This window comes from Trachurus japonicus, chromosome 15 (assembly GCF_045865225.1).
Source record: "Trachurus japonicus isolate A0001 chromosome 15, Traja_1.0".
In the NCBI taxonomy this organism is placed as follows: Eukaryota; Metazoa; Chordata; class Actinopteri; order Carangiformes; family Carangidae; genus Trachurus; species Trachurus japonicus.
The window spans coordinates 2947607-2964505 of record NC_140921.1 but is presented as its reverse complement, the minus strand read 5'-3'; the positions used below and the strand labels follow the sequence as shown (position 1 = coordinate 2964505).

General features: G+C 40.9%; 1 protein-coding gene across 2 annotated transcripts in view; it reads right to left on the bottom strand.

Moving 5' to 3' along the window:
- LOC146973014 (spectrin beta chain, non-erythrocytic 1) overlaps positions 1-16899 on the bottom strand; it is a 152946-nt gene that overhangs the window by 99539 nt on the left and 36508 nt on the right. Inside the window, exon 2 of one of the 2 annotated variants that reach the window (XM_085799255.1) lies at positions 11848-12200. In XM_085799255.1, coding sequence (XP_085655381.1) covers positions 11848-11995 — 148 coding nt within the window. In that variant the 5' untranslated portion in view covers positions 11996-12200. Of the gene's footprint in view, positions 1-11847; positions 12201-16899 lie in introns of those variants that run through there. The other variant, XM_085799256.1, reaches the window with a different exon arrangement.

Genomic DNA, 16899 nt, shown 5'->3' with positions numbered 1-16899 from the left:
TGCTTTTAACTCTGTTTTTAGTGTTTTGTTTGTTTTTATTCTGTCTTATGCTTCTTTTTTTTAATGTTTTGTCTTTATGTAAAGCACATTGAGTTGCCTTGGTATGAAATGCGCTTTATAAATAAAGATGCCTTGCCTTGCCTAGACACTGTGATTCCCCCAAACTGAATAAATACAACACATAGCAACACAAAACACACACACAGAAATAGTAATGTTTCTTCAATCATTTCAGATTTGTCTAAACGGTGATAGGGCGTGAAAAATATGATATATAGCTAAACTCTCGTTCGTTACTATTGATCTCATTCAAATTACGTACTGGTTTTCTACCAGGAAGTAGGCTAGTTGTTAAATAACAAGGGGATTCCTTCTATTCCTGGATTAAACAATCTTATCTTCAACTTCCCTGTCTCTAGTTTCATCACACACAGACGACCGTTGACCTCCTGATTAAAAGAAGACGGCACCTCGACCTCGACTCCACCCAGAGACGATGACGTCCTCTGACTCCACTCAGGTTGATTATTCACAGATTAAAGTTCAGTCTCTTTATCTGAAACGTCTCTGACTCACTCCATTGTTTATTTTATTATATAGAACTTTATTATTAACTTTATATCGTTGATAAAAAATAACTGCTGTAAAACAAGCTGCTACATCTGAGCTGCAGTTCCTCTCCTGACCAGGGGACGGGCACCGAACGCTCTGCTTTTATTGGTGCCGACTAGGGATGTTGTCACGATTACTTGTTTTCACAATTAATCGCGGTATTAAATGCTACAATTAATTATCGTAAAGATTTCCAAATACCGTCACTTTCCAAAAAAAGATTATGTTGGATACACAGAGGCAGATGTGCACCAAAGTGAAGGTAAATGTAAGAAATACTGGTCCATTTACCTAACTTGACATACAATTGGTAGGGATTTAAATGTTAGCGAGTCATTTGTGCTAAAAAACAAACAATGATAAACTTAAACATTTGGTATAGATGACAATTAATGACTTGAATATTTAAAACACTTCCCCTATAGGATTAATAATTAGTTAATGGTTATATATTAATAGTAGAGACTTAAAATATTTAGTGTAAATAATTAGTAATGTATGTATTAGTAATGTATATTATATTTTGACTGTATTTGATTTTACACAGTCATATGATGTAAATTAATTAATGCATAATAATCATGATAATCGTAATACTGTGATTATTTCTCTGACAATAATCGTACAAAGAAAAGCTATAATCGTGACATCCCTAGTGCCGACTGAATTCCCACTACTGAAGTATCGATTCATGTGAAGTCAAACGGTTCTACATTTCGGTACCTGAACGCACCTTTGCCTAAAGTCTACGTGAGGGTCTGGCTAACGGGAATATTCGAGCCCTCCAACCTTCTCCACTTTCTCTCTTTCTTGTCCGTCATTTGAACTGAGAAGCCGTCGCTACATTTCCCATCAGCCTTCGTGCGCACTGTGAAATTCTTGGACGAAAGCCAAAACATTTGCCAAGAATGTTTTCATTGATCAAGAATTAAAGTCAGAGGTTGGAAGACGATCAGTCGTAGTTCCGACCATAAACGATGCCAACAGGCGATCCATCCGGCTCGCCCAGCATTTCCACCATAAAAATAATAACAAAATAACTTTAAAGACAAAATGATATATTTATCGAACATGGACCCATTAACAAGTGGTAACGTAGATTCATCCACATTAATATGAGACTTTTTTTATGACCAAATACAAACTACTCGTTGTCCCTTTAAATCACCGACTGTAAAAACAGCTGTCCGTCATTTAAAAATGAAACCATGGACAGTAATGACAATCAGTACCACGTCTAAACGAGGACGAAGTCTCCTCTCGTTAATACCTGAATGTTTTCCAGGAGCTTCTCATCAGTCGCACCGTGCAGAGTTTGTCCTCAGTTTCATAACATAAACATAAAATACTCTTAAAGGTCGAGGAGTTGTGATGTTGTTGAGGAATAAATATTCAGAAGTTTTAAATACTTTTTTTTTTTTTTTACAGACAAAATAACTTTAATCGCCACACATAAACACAAAAAGTACCAACAACAGGAACCGTTGTTGTGGTATCGGTACCAAATCGGTTCAGATGTGAACGGTTTTCATCCTCGGCTGCTTCAGCTACAGAACCAGTTTAAAGTAAAAAGCTTTATTTTATTTTGAAGGGCTCAGGAAGTTAATCCAGTCCTCCTCTTCCCCTCACGTCTGAAAACTAAACTACAACCCAAACATTACGTGAATATTCTCCAGTAGCTTCTCATCAGTCGCACAGTAAAAAGGAAAGTTTACAGTTTTTTCCTAAACTATTCAATTATTTTTTCATTGAATGTAGACCTATTCAAAAACCATTTCCCTAAAACATAAAATAGCTACTCTTAAAGGCTGAGGAGTTGTGATGTTGTTGAGGAATAAATATTCAAAATCCAGAAGTTTTGACTTGTTTTTTTACAGACTAAATAACTTTCACCACACAATAACACAATAATATACACAAAAATCGGTACCGAATCGGTTCAGATGTGAACTATTCTCTTTCCCAGGCTGCTTCAGCAACAGAACCAGTTTAAAGTAAAAATGTGAGCTTTATTTTGAAGGGCTCAGGAAGTTCCAGTCCTCCTTTCCTTTTCCCCTCACGTCTGAAAACTAAACTACAACCCCAAACATTAGCGAAGCCTCCTGATTCGTTGCCCTGACGACTAGCTCTAAACCAGAAACAGCCTGAGCTTCCCAGACCAGAGGTCAGAGGTCAAAGGTCAGAGCCCAGATGGAGAGAAGCGTTTCTGCAGCTGACGGAGGAGCAGCGGTCGGTCAGTCGGTCGGGGTTCTGGACGTTCTGATCCACAACACGTTACAACACATTGCCCCCCCTCCCACCGCCGCTGCATGCCGAGCGTCACGCCGCTGCATGCACTGCAAAAACTCAAACTCTTATCAAAAATATTTGTCTTATTTCTAGTCAAAACAAATCTCATTCTACTTAAAATAAGACTCATCACATAAAAAGCAGCTTGTTTTTAGACACTTTTTACTTCTTTCAAGCAGATTTTCACTTGAAATAAGTAGAAAAATCTGATAGTGGAGCAAGTTTTTCTTTCTTATTACAAGCACAAAAAACTTTGCTTTCACTGGCAGATTTTTCTACTTATTTCAAGTGAAACAAGTGAAAATGATCTAAAAATAAGTTCATTTTTTAGGTGATGAGTCTTATTTTAAGGGGAAAGAGATTAGTTTTGAGTAGAAATAAGACAAATACAGTATTCTTGGACAGATTTTGAAAGTTTTTGCAGTGTGCCGAGCGTCACGCCGCTGCTTCCCGCCGTCATCTGGCTTCCTCGTGGCCCGGCCCCTCAGGGCGCCGCCGCCGCAGAACCAAACGCACCATTCATCCACAGAGAGGAGGAGGGGGGAGGAGAGGGGAGGGGGAGGAGGGGGGAGGAGAATGAGTTCACTCTCATTCATTCTGCTCCATCATCATCATCATCATCATCATCATCATCATCATCATCATCATCATCATCATCATCATCATCGGCCCAGAGCTGCTGCTGCTGCTGCTGCGTTCAGGGACCAAACTTGTGTCGCTCCGGTGGTGAATTTCACGCCGCCTCGCCGCCTCAGCCCCCGACCACACACACACAAACACACACACACACACACACACACACACACACACACACACACACACACATTCCTGTGAGGTCAGTCAGAGTGACGCAGCGATGAACACACACACACACCCTTGTAAATCTATCTTTGTGAGGACATGTCATTGACATAATGTATTCCCTTTAGCCCTTTACCCCTAACCATCCAAAACAAATACCTAAACTTAACCATTACTCTAAACCTAACTTAAACCGAATTATAACCTAAACTTAACCATTACTCTAAACCTAATTATAACCTAAACTTAACCATTACTCTAAACCTAATTTAAACCTAATTATAACCTAAACTTAACCATTACTCTAAACCTAATTTAAACCTAATTATAACCTAAACTTAACCATTACTCTAAACCTAATTTAAACGTAATTATAACCTAAACTTAGCCATTACTCTAAACCAAACTTAAACCTAATTATAACCTAAACTTAACCATTACTCTAAACCTAATTTAAACCTAATTATAACCTAAACTTAAAGCAGATAACAGCGGCACGGCCGTTTCGGCTAATGCTGTGTTCAAGGCAGGCTTTTGAAACCGTAAGTTACAGCTTCAAGTCACAACTACGACTTGGTAGCGTTCCAGGTAACCCGTAGCTCGTGTTTTTACCATCCTGTTGTCTGTGAAAGTTCCCTATAACGGCCACTCGTAACTTCCGACCCGTGAACTCGTACCAGATCGAACTGGTATGACTTCACAGGAAGGAAAAACACAAAGTACGAGTTTCCTTGAACGCACCATGAGTTAGCAGCCCCCGCCCTTGTCAGGCATCAATTGGTCCTCGTGCTACGTCACCACATTCACGCGCATCCCTTGGCTGCACACACAGCCCTTCATGCCGTTCTCTCCCCTCATTGGATAACACTTGTATCCCACAAGGAAAATTTTCTCCTCGGGTTACAGCAGAGCAGAGTGACGGAGAGACTCGTGTTTAGGCTGAAATACTTCATGTAAGTGATTGCTGACGGAAAATAGGACTATTTAGGACTTATATTAACAAAAACATTCCACTGATATCTGCTTTAACCATTACTCTAAATCTAACTTAAACCTAATTATAACCTAAACTTAACCATTACTCTAAACCTAACTTAAACTTAATTATAACCTAAAGTCTTAACCCTCAAACAGCCCTTTGAAAAAGTGAGGACTGGCCAAAATATCCTCACTTCCCAAAAATGTCCTCAGTCTGTTGGTTAAAAACTCGTTCCGGTCCTCACAACGTAGCATGTACAAGAACACACACACACACACACACACACACACACACACACATCCTCCTGCACGAAAAACACCAGCTCGGCTTTTTACTTTTACGCTGAAAACAAGTCAAACTGTGGAGTAAAAGTCTAGTTCTGGAAACTGTGAAACACAAACTGACTCATGTTTTAAATCAGATTAAATCAATTCAACCAGGAAAAAGGAGGAAAAAAGGGAGAAAGACAGAACAAAAGACTAATAGAACGAGTCACAACAGGCCGGGAGGAAGGAAGGAATGTGTGTAAATAAATGAAAAAGAGAAGGAGAAGGAGAAGAAGGAGAAGAATCCTTCACTTTCACTTTCTCTGATGTTGTAAAACCACAAACAGTCACACACATTAAAACAACAGACACACCAACATTCCCAGCATTCCACCATCTGGCGCTCCGAACAGGAAGTGTGTGTGTGTGTGTGTGTGTGTGTGTCTCTGTGGGGAGTCTGGACTGTTCCTGGTTCTAATTACCGACTGGTCGACTGAGTCCTCGTCACTTTGAAGCTTTACCTACTTTCTTTTTTTTACCTCGTCCTTTATTTTTTATGTTTTTAATCTGTTAATAAACCGACATGGATCAATACTGATCATTAAACTTCATGTAAACACTGAAGCTGCTTTTCATTCTCCACTTATTGATCTTTTTATCGATTCATAACTTAATTTACAGTAGTTTATTAAACGTCTTATTAAAAGGGATAGTTCAACATTTTGTCAAATCGGTCCATTGCCATAATCCCTATAGTCATAGCAGTAGGTTGGTTGCCTTTAATTGTCGGTGCAAGCTATTTTTAGAATGGCGGAGCAGAGCCGTGAGCTGCTAAGAGCTACACTACGGAGGCTCATGGGATTTAGATAGATAGATAGATAGATAGATAGATAGATAGATAGATAGATACCGTATTTCCTCTAATAGAGGCCGAGGCCTTTATTTACTTTAGCTGCCCAGGGGAACCGGCCTGTATTGGAGACCGGCTTATATTTGAGAGAGGCTATTATTTCTTCCTCTGTTTCATGCTGGTGCTCAAATTTGACAGTTACCGTGCTCAGTTTTCATTCTGCCTACAATTAATTATATTTTTTTACACATTACTGTAGCAGGTACCGCAACAGCAGCGATCAGCTGGACAGGATTAGGCTAATAAACGCTGGAGCACAAGTGACCAGTTTTGTCACAGATCGGGTAGCGTCGCAAATCGGGTAGTGACACGCCATGCTGCTAAAGCTCTCTTCGGTCGAGTTGTCAGTGACTGTTTCCTTGAAGCGTGGGTTCATGTGGCACTTCAGATCTAGCTACTGCCATCTGCTGGCACTTGTGGGTTACTGCATCCGTGTTTGGCCGCCTGAGACCAGTGCATCCACAGTGACTGAAATTCAGGTTTTTTCTGTTTGTTTGTTTTTTTCCCATTGACCCGGCCTGTATTTGGGGCCGGCCTTTATTTGTTCGTGTAAACCACGCCCCCGGCCATTATAACAGACCCGGCTATTAAATAGATACCGGCTACTATTAGAGGAAATACGGTAGATAGATAGATAGATAGATAGATAGATAGATAGATAGATTGATAGATTGATAGATTGATAGATTGATAGATTGATAGATAGATAGATGTCTTTGACAGGACTCATCACTTTACATACACTCAAAATGTCTTGGTTTTCCTCATCAAACTCATCAAATACACAATCCAACAACTCCACAACGCTCTGGTGGACAAGTTGTGACCTGCACATTCACCACGCTATGAGATAATAACACAACGTTACCACACAGAGTTGTTTTAGAGGTAAATACATGCAAAACCACTGATGCACGTTGCCTTCAGGGACAGTTTTTCATCATCAGTCTCTGTATTTCCCTCTAAAACAACTCTGTGTGGTAACGTTGTGTTATTATCTCATAGCGTGGTGAATGTGCAGGTCACAACTTGTCCACCAGAGCGTTGTGGAGTTGTTGGATTGTGTATTTGATGAGTTTGATGAGGGAAACCAAGAAATCCCATAATGAGCCTCCGTAGCGTAGCTCTGAGCAGCTCACGGCTCTGCTCCGCCGTTCTAAAAACAGCTTGCACCGACAATTAAAGGTAACGAACCTACTGCTATGACTATTATAGGGATTATATATATTTTTCATGAAGCAGTTGATCCTTTTTAATGTCGATCGGTCTGAACTTGACCACAACGTATTGATCGGGTTATTGATCGGTTGTGTGAAGGTCTTCCTGACTTCCTGGTTCCGCCTCCGTCGCGGTTATTCTGAGCTGCAGCTTTATGTGTCATGAAGTCAGCACACACACACACACACACACACACACAGAGCAGCTAAGACACCCACCCACACTCTGCACTGCAAACACACACACACACACACACAGACACACACACACAGTCCTTCTGTCTCTGTAAGTAGATCTGCCCGCGTTTCCATGGAGACCGGCGGTTTTGTGTTTCCCAGGATATCATATGGAGGCGTTACACACACTTGGCTTCGGCCTCACACACACAAACACACACAGAAACACACACACACACTCTGAGGCTGACAGTGTGTGTGTGTTCAGGTCTCAGCTTCAGTTTACAGACGTCGCAGGTTTAACTGAAAGTGAAGCTGCAACACACACACAGACACACACACACACACACAGACACACACACACACACACTCAGCCTATACAGTATGATGATGACCACTCGGTGCTGGGCGGCTGTTACCATGACGACGGAGCTCGACTGTTACATCATCTTCATCATCTCCAGCAGGATATTAAAGTTAAAACCAAACACACACACACACAGACAGATGTTTCTTCCCTCCGCCTCAGAGCGACAGGTAGAAGAACCGACATGTTTAAAAAAAAAACATTTCTCTTTTCACGTGCTTATAGCTGAGAACTTAAAACTTTATCCATTTTCTTTTATTTTACTTTTATTTGCTCTTGCTTTTAACTCTGTTTTTAGTGTTTTGTTTGTTTTTATTCTGTCTTATGCTTCTTTTTTTTAATGTTTTGTCTTTATGTAAAGCACATTGAGTTGCCTTGGTATGAAATACGCTATATAAATAAAGATGCCTTGCCTTGCCTTAAGAGCTGATGGTTGTTTATTGGTAATTTATTGATTTATTGAAAAACTGAGACAAACACGGCAACTCCACAGAAACTGAACTTTTGATTATCATTCATGAAAAATAGCCAAGTTTCCTCTCTCTCTAATCAATCAACTTTATCAGTTTCTTTACAAATAGTTTCAGTTCTGCTCCAATGACACTAAAACTCATAAAACACTATAAATATAACAAAAACGACGACAAACTGCTCTGATCTGTCCCTCACTGTGTCTCCGCTTCAAACAAACAGAAACTTTATTTAAACGACGGTCCAGATTCCTGGTGGCAGCAGCCTGGTGAGGAGCTGCCGGTCAGTTCAGTTCTGGTGTTCGGCTCGTTAACGGCAGAAACAAAGACGCTGTTTGTAATCAAAGGAGGAAGGACAAGGACACACACACACACACACACACACACACACACACACTCTGCCTGTATCAAATACAGTGCTAATTCAATGTCATCGCCCCACACATCCTCCGGCCTGCTGAGCTCAGCATGAACAGGAAGAAGAGGAGGAGGAGGAGGAGGAGGAAGAACTGGACGTTCAGCTACAGCTACAGTCGCTCCACAGCTTCTCACACTGAGGAAACACACCATGATGCTTTTAGTTCTTATGTCTTTAGCTTTTAGTCTCAACTACACAACGTTCAACCCACACACACACAAATATCAACTGAACTGTGGTTTAAAACAGTGGCTCTCAAACTTTTACCCTATACAGTAAATTAACACAAATTAGACCATGGACCCCCATTGGAAAGCAAACACCAGTAATAGTAGTATTTGTTCTCAGACTGAAGAAGTTTTTTGTCAATGTACGTTTACATGTGATCCAATGGCGGGAATTTTTGGAAATATTGTAAAGACATTTTTGGAAAAAAGTGGCACAATTTCTCCAAAAACACTGAAACATAAAAAAGTGGTAAAAATTCTCACAAAAAAAAAAAAAAATCTAGAAAAAAGTGGTAAGATTTCTAAAAAAAAAAAAAAAAAAAAAAAAAATTAAAATTTCCTAGAAAGTTTCTCTATTTTTTTTTTTTTAGAAGAAAATGATAAAATTTCAAAAAAAAAAAATTAAAATGTCCTAGAAAATTTCTCATTTTTTTTTTATTCTAGAAGAAACTGATAAAATATCTAAAGAAAATAAAAAATAAAAAGTTAAAATGTCCTAGAAAATTTCTCTATTTTTTTATTCTAGAAGAAACTGATAAAAAATTTTAAAAAATCAAATCAAATCAAATTCTAGAAAAAGTGATATAGTTAAATATTATTAATAAAAAGTGGTTAAAACATTTTTTTTTTCTTTTTAATTCTAGAAAATGTCTCTATGCTGGACGCATGGATTCGACTGAATACAGTAAACTGTGAAAATCTGTGATAAAAAAAACAAACAGAAATTCAGATAGGCTTCCCACCACGGTTTATTAATGACAGAAAAATAAATAAGATAAAACATCATATTGTATTGTTAAATCAACCTATAAGAAAAGTCTTGAACCTGTGTCACTGTAGTTTAAACTCAGACTTTGTTGTGTGCGATCAGAGGCCACACTTCAACGGTTTATAATGACGGTGCCCTGACGTTTGCTCACACAACGACACAACAAAGCACCGTAGTAAGCTGTACAAAGCTCCACCACCTGTGAAAAACAATGAAAACCGGACATATTCATGAATTCCATGAACCCCCCCTGGACAGGATGTGAACGTTGTTGACATGTCCGGGTAAAACAGGACGTTTGTTCACCCTGAACTACAGTGATGGTTAAAGCTGCAGCTACAGAAACTCACAAACTATTTCATTTTCACTTCATAACGACTGTGTTAGAATGTGAAATCTGTACTTGAAAGGTTGATTTAGTATTTTTAACACAACTGATAATTCCTCTCACTCACTCGAAGGAAACACTTATCTTACTCCACCCTCTTACCTTGAACACACACACACACACACACACACACACACACGCTATGCTCTCCTACATATTTAACACTGGTGTGAATTATTGAGTGAAGTGGGACACTAGTGGAGCAGTCGGCCATCAGGGTAAAAACAGCAGGCGGAGAAGAGATAGAGTTACTGTGACACACACACACACACACATTTAATGCATGTGTGTAACGATCAGCACTACTTCAGTCATCATTAATATTCTGCCTTGTTGAAATGAGAGTTGTATTTACGATTTAAACATGCTCTCATATCTCTCAAACCATAAAATATTCATCATCATCATCATCTATTATAATTAATACATTCATGTTTAATGGTAAATTACAAATCAAATATTTAATCCAACATTAAATCTAATGTAGAATACACATAATTTGAAAATAATCATTTGGATTTTACATAAACTACTCATTCAGAGCCTTAAACATTATTTTGTTATGATCTTCAGTTGTCATTCGCCTCACTGCAGTTCTACCACCTGACCAGAGGGGGGAGCTGCTGCTCCCGCTACTACAGTGCTGGCTCCTGATTGGCTCATTGAGTCATCACATGTTATGTACGTTAATTAATCATCAATTAACTGACTAACGACGTCAACGACTGGAACTGACAAAAAGAGAATGAGAGATGATGAACTCCTCTGATCACAGCCTGAAGCTCGTTAATGAGCCTCGTCAGCGCTCGTTAGCTTCAGATTATTATCATTACACACACACACACACACACACTTTGCATGCTGGGATGGCGCCCAACCTACACATAGCAAAGATACTCAATATACTACCAAGATACCACATGACAAGCTGCTCCAATGATATGAAATGGTTCACTTCCTGTCTCCTAAAGTGGGCGTGGTCACCCGTCCCTCCACCTCGTGTTGTGAACGTGTTTGTTGATTTATAAAAGTTGTCGGTAGAGCAAAGTGAGATGTTTATATTTTCCTATGATGACATTAAATATTTACAAAGCTAACAGTCATATTTAGCATGACGAAAATTAGTTAAACAAAGTTAATTTTCTCCTGATTTGTCTGAAACTTGTCCATTTTAGTGTAAAAACGTCCAGAAGAGACGTGTCTTGTGAAAAATGAGTCCAATATTTACTTCAGTGACTTTGGAGCGAAAGAATCGACCATAATCTGAGCTCCAGTCACTTCTCCCATTGGAGTCAATAGACCCAAGACCTACTGCTGCTGCTGGTCTCCTAAAGGGGGCGGAGTCATGGTCTGCGGGTCTCCTAAAGGGGGCGGAGTCACGGTCTGCTGGTCTCCTAAAGGGGGCGGAGTCACGGTCTGCTGGTCTCCTAAAGGGGGCGGAGTCACGGTCTGCTGGTCTCCTAAAGGGGGCGGAGTCATGGTCTGCGGGTCTCCTAAAGGGGGCGGAGTCACGGTCTGCTGGTCTCCTAAAGGGGGCGGAGTCACGGTCTGCTGGTCCCGTCACAGTCTACTGGTCTCCTAAAGGGGGCGGAGTCACGGTCTGTTGGTCTCCTAAAGGGGGCGGATTCATGGTCTGCTGGTCGGTCCCCTAAAGGGGGAGGAGTCATGGTCTGCTGGTCTCCTAAAGGGGGCGGAGTCACGGTCTGCTGGTCTCCTAAAGGGGGCGGAGTCTTGGTCTGCTGGTCTCCTAAAGGGGGCGGAGTCATGGAGAAACTCACGGTACACACTAGACAAGAAACTAACTCGTAGTGGAGCACCCATTGCTACACGTCACGTCACTTCCTGGACTGTGGCAATTACATCATCAACAGCTCTCAGCCAATCACATCGATGCTGATCAACGCAACTCCACTGATGTTGTTCTTTTTGAATAAACGTAATAATAAACTCCTCCTACCTGCGAGGGCCTTGATGCGCGAGCGCTCGAACAGGCGGGCCGAGCTGTTCTCGTTGTCCCAGTCGTCGGCGTCCCAGCGGTTGTTGACGCCGTCGCTGTACTGCTGCTGGATCTCCATGTGGTCGAACTCCGCCGCCACCGACGTCATGGTGATGACCTCGACGTGACGTGACTCCGCCCCCCACCACCACCACCACCGCCGCCGCTGGCCGCCTCCCGAGTCCTTCCTACCACCGCCTGCTGCTGCCGCCTGTTGCCGTGGGCGACGGGACCCCCAACGCTCTCTCTCTCTCTCTCTCACACACACACTCACTCACTCACTCAGACCGGCTCTGATCGACCACCACCACAACCTGCAAGAGACGAGAGAGAGAGGGAAGAGAGTCAGAGGCATTATTATGGGATGTTTTACATATGACGTCATAAAAACAAAGGAGGAGGAAGAAATAAGAAAGAGGAGGAAGAGGAGGAGGAAGAGGAAGAAGAGGGAGGAGAAGGAGAGGAAAACGGAGGAAGAGGAGAATGAGAAGATGAAGAAAGAGGAGGAAGAGGAGGAGGAGAAGAGAGAGGAGGAAGAGGAGAAGGAGAAGATGAAGAAAGAGGAGGAAAAGGAGGAGGAAGAAGGGGGAGGAAGAGGAAGAAGGAGAAGATGAAGAAAAAGGAGGAAGAGGAGGAGGAGGAGGAAGAAGAAGGGGAGGAAGAGGAGGAGGAGGAGGAAGAAGAAGGGGAGGAAGAAGAAAGAGGAGGAGGAGAAGAAAGAGGAGGAGGAAGAGGAAGAGGAGGAGGAGGAAGAAGGGGGAGGAAGAGGAAGAAGAGGGAGGAGGAGGAAGAAGAAGGGGAGGAAGGAGAAGATGAAGAAAGAGGAGGAAGAGGAGGAGGAAGAAGAAGGGGGAGGAAGAGGAGGGAGGAGGAGAAGGCGAAAGAGGAGGAGGATGAAGAAGAAGGGGAGGAGGAAGAGGAAGAAGGAAGAGAAGGAGAAGGAGAAGAAAGAGGAGGAGGAGGAAGAAGAAGAAGGAGAAGATGAAGAAAGAGGAAGAGGAAGAAGAGGGAGGAGAGGGAGAAAGAGGAGGAGGATGAAGAAGAAGGAGGAGGAGAAGAGAAGGGGGAGGAAGGAGAGGAGGAGAGAATCAATTCATGTTTTCATAGATAAACTAATGATCAATCCATCATAGGTCAGATGTTTGTATTCTGATCTGAACACGTGTGAGTGAGTGAGTCATGTGACTGAGACTCTGCTCTCTCATTGGCTGCTGCAGCTGCACAGCCACTTCCTGGTCTGCAGCAGCTTCATCCGTAACCTGAGAGGACAGCGCCTCCCTCTGGCCACAGCTGCTTACTACCACACACACACACACACACACACACACACACACACACACACACACACACACACACACACACACACACACACCCACACACACCAGAGCTCTGAGGCGTTCAGGGACCTGCCCTCAGATACGCCACAACTCACTTTTATTTTCATTATTGATTTGAATTAATTAATTGTTTAAGCTGAGAAACTACAGGTGGATAGGGTAAAAATTTAAACTAACAGATTTCACCATGAAACTTCCCAAGTTTATTACTCACATTAAGACAAATATTTTTTGTATTACAAGTTTTGTCAAATGTTATGTTTAAATATGTAAATGAGGCAATATCTAATTAAACATGCGCTAATTTGCATTTATTTCCAGAACCGAAATCTGAACAATGGATAAAGCTACTTTCAAAATTCTTGTTTTATTTTGTTGACATATTAGAGTAAGAAGTTTTTACAGAGAAGGATTGTGGACATCTCTTTTTATCACTCTGTAAATGAGAAAATACTGTCACCAGCCCTGAAAAAATCTAATTTTGCCATGTTTCTATGAATAAAATGTTGTATAAATGAGGCTGTGAATGATATATCAACAATCCCCTCTGTAAAAACCTTCAGGATATAGACAGGGATCAAAGTGGAAGGTTTGGTGTCTGTAAGTGCTGCTGAAGTGGAGATTTCTAGCTGTGTAAAACAGCATAGATTGTAATTGTTAATCGTATCAGTACAGCTGTAGTGTCTCATCTTAATCCTTAACAACACATGTTTGAATTCTGACTTTATATCAGAATCACTGTTGGGTTTTTTCTTTCACCCATTAATCAATAAATTGTCACAGCTCTAATTAGTTTCCTCAGATCCCGACATGGTTCCTAATTATCAGTTAATTCTCAGTCTGCTCTCATTAATCTGTGTATAATTAGACTCGTCACGTTAAAGGTGCAGCAGCAGCCGGTGGACACAGTGGTGACAGTGTGTGTGTGTGTGTGTGTGTGTGTCTGTGTGTGTGTGTGTGTGTGTGTGTGTGTGTGTGTGTTGCAGTTTTTTAATGACTGTGTTGTGAAACTGCCGACGGTGCGTTCGCTGTCACTGAAGGAGTGGGAACAAATCGACGAGCAGGTAAACCAAACAGGGAACAGGGCGGTCGAGTCAAGTCAAGTCAAGTCAGCAGCAGCAGCAGCACGACTCAGCACATCTGGCTCTGCAGTCAGCGGCCCGACACCATGACTCGACACAAACGCATCATCACAGCAGCAGCAGCAGCAGCAGCAGCAGCACTGAGCCAGAGGCCGAACGACAACAACAATGACTGGACAACAGAGAGAGAGAGAGAGCGGTCGGATGTCCGATGTTTCTACTGCGGCCTTGAACGTGTCGTCACAGGAAGTGAGAGTCACCAACAGAATAAAATAAAACTCGCACCCTAATAAAAACTCCCAAACTCAACACCCAGATATTAATAGATGAACTTCCTGATGATTGGTTCTTTATTTTAAGGATCAATTAAAGGGATAGTTCAACATTTTTGGCAAATTGGCCCATTGCCATAATCCCTACAGTCATAGCAGTAGGTTTGTTACCTTTAATGTGTCGGTGCAAGCTATTTTTAGAACGGCGGAGCAGAGCCGTGAGCTGCTCAGAGCTATGCTACGGAGGCTCATTATGGGATTTCTTGGTTTCCCTCATCAAATACACAATCCAACAACTCCACAACGCTCTGGTGGACAAGTTGTGAGCTGCACATTCACCACGCTATGAGATAATAACACAACGTTACCACACAGAGTTGTTTCAGAGGGAAATGCAGAGACTGATGATGAAAAACTGTCCCTGAAGGCAACGCGCATCAGCGGTTTTGCATGAATTTCCCTCTAAAACAACTCTGTCCCTTTAACAATCTTCAACAGTGGGCAAAAAGAGTGCACATCCAAAGAAGACTGTGTGGGAGGTGCAGGATTAAAAAGTGCAAATTTACAAAAAAAAAAGGAAAAGAGGGAAATTCATGCAAAACTCTGCTCCGCCGTTCTAAAAATAGCTTGCATCAACAATTAAAGGTAACAAACCTACTGCTATGACTATAGGGATTATGGCAATGGGCCGATTTGCCAAAATGTTGAACTATCCCTTTGTTTGATCTTTTCTAATGTGACAACTCAACATGATGTCAGACAGGCGCTTGATGACATCATCAACTCTACAAAACACTTTTAAAAAGGAAAAACAATCACTGATTAATTGATTATGAAACTAATTATTGACTAGTCCCAGAACTGAAGTTCAAATCTGCTCCCTGATTGGCTGCTTTTTACCACAGAGTAAAAAATTGTGTGTATATGTGTGTGTGTGTGTGTGTGTGTGTGTGTGTGTGTGTGTGTGCGTCCACCCACTTGCAGCTCAACAACCAGTCAGGCTGAAGCTGCTTGTGTTGCTACGCTAAAAATACGCCGCCACTGGGACCCTGTGTGTGTGTGTGTGTGTGTGTGTGTGTGTGTGTGTGTGTGTGTGTGTGTGTTCCCAGAGTGCAGCTAACACAATGTGCACTCATGCAGAAGCGATAAAGCGCACACACACACACACGGAGTCATAGCAACACACACAGAGTTTGTAGAAAGTGTGTCACGGCAGCGAGATGAGCGAGGAGGGCGAGAGACATTCACCTCCAACAGGACTGAAGGAGAGAGAGAGAGAAAGTCACTTCTCACTTTCATATAACGAAGTTTAACTTTATAATCTCCCATGATGCAACAGTGGCGTCTTTGTTTTGCTGCAGTTTCTTGTTTCCACCTGATGATTCATCAGAAGTTCATTTTTTCTCTGTGACGTCGTCTTTTATTCTCGTTTTATTTTATACTTTTAGTTTATTTTGTTCTCATTTGGTTTCTTCTTCCTTCCTCACTGGTTTTTATATTTTATGAATGTTTTTATTTGTCTCATTTCTTTTCTTTGATTTTACTGCTCTGTTTCTTTCTGCTTTTTGTTTTTATGCCTCTGATTTATTTCTTTGAATCTCCCTTTAAACTCTAGTTTATTATTGCTGCTGCTGTTGTTATTATTTTAATAATCTAACAGCATCGTACGTCTCTGATCTTCTTGTGTTTCTGCGTTTATATAAAAAACAAATGAATTATTATTAGTCAGTAGCAGTGTATTGTGTGCATTATAAGTTTTAAAGGCATTATTATCATTAATTGTTATCATTATGTAAAAAAATACTACTACTATAAGTTTATTTGTCACGTATCATCATGAGTGCAGTGGAATTCTTATGTAACTTTGGTCGTTGTATACAAAAATAATTTAAAAATAAAATATTTAAAAGCAATAGAAGTAGAGGAAATATAGTTTATTGTATTTTATTTAAATTTTTCTAAGAGCAAATAATTAAAGAATAAATAAGAGAAACATAAAGTATTAATGTTTATAGATGTGGCCTGTAGGGGGCTCCACAGCGTCACACACACACACACAGCTTTTAACAAACTGGTGCTGTTCACTTCCAGTTGATACTAGATAGATAGATAGATAGATAGATAGATAGATAGATAGATAGATAGATAGATAGATAGATAGATAGATAGATAGATAGATAGATAGATAGATAGATAGATAGATAGATAGATAGATAGATAGATAGATAGAACGATAGATAGAACGATAGATAGATAGATAGAACGATAGATAGATAGATAGAACGATAGATAGATAGATAGAACGATAGATAGATAGATAGA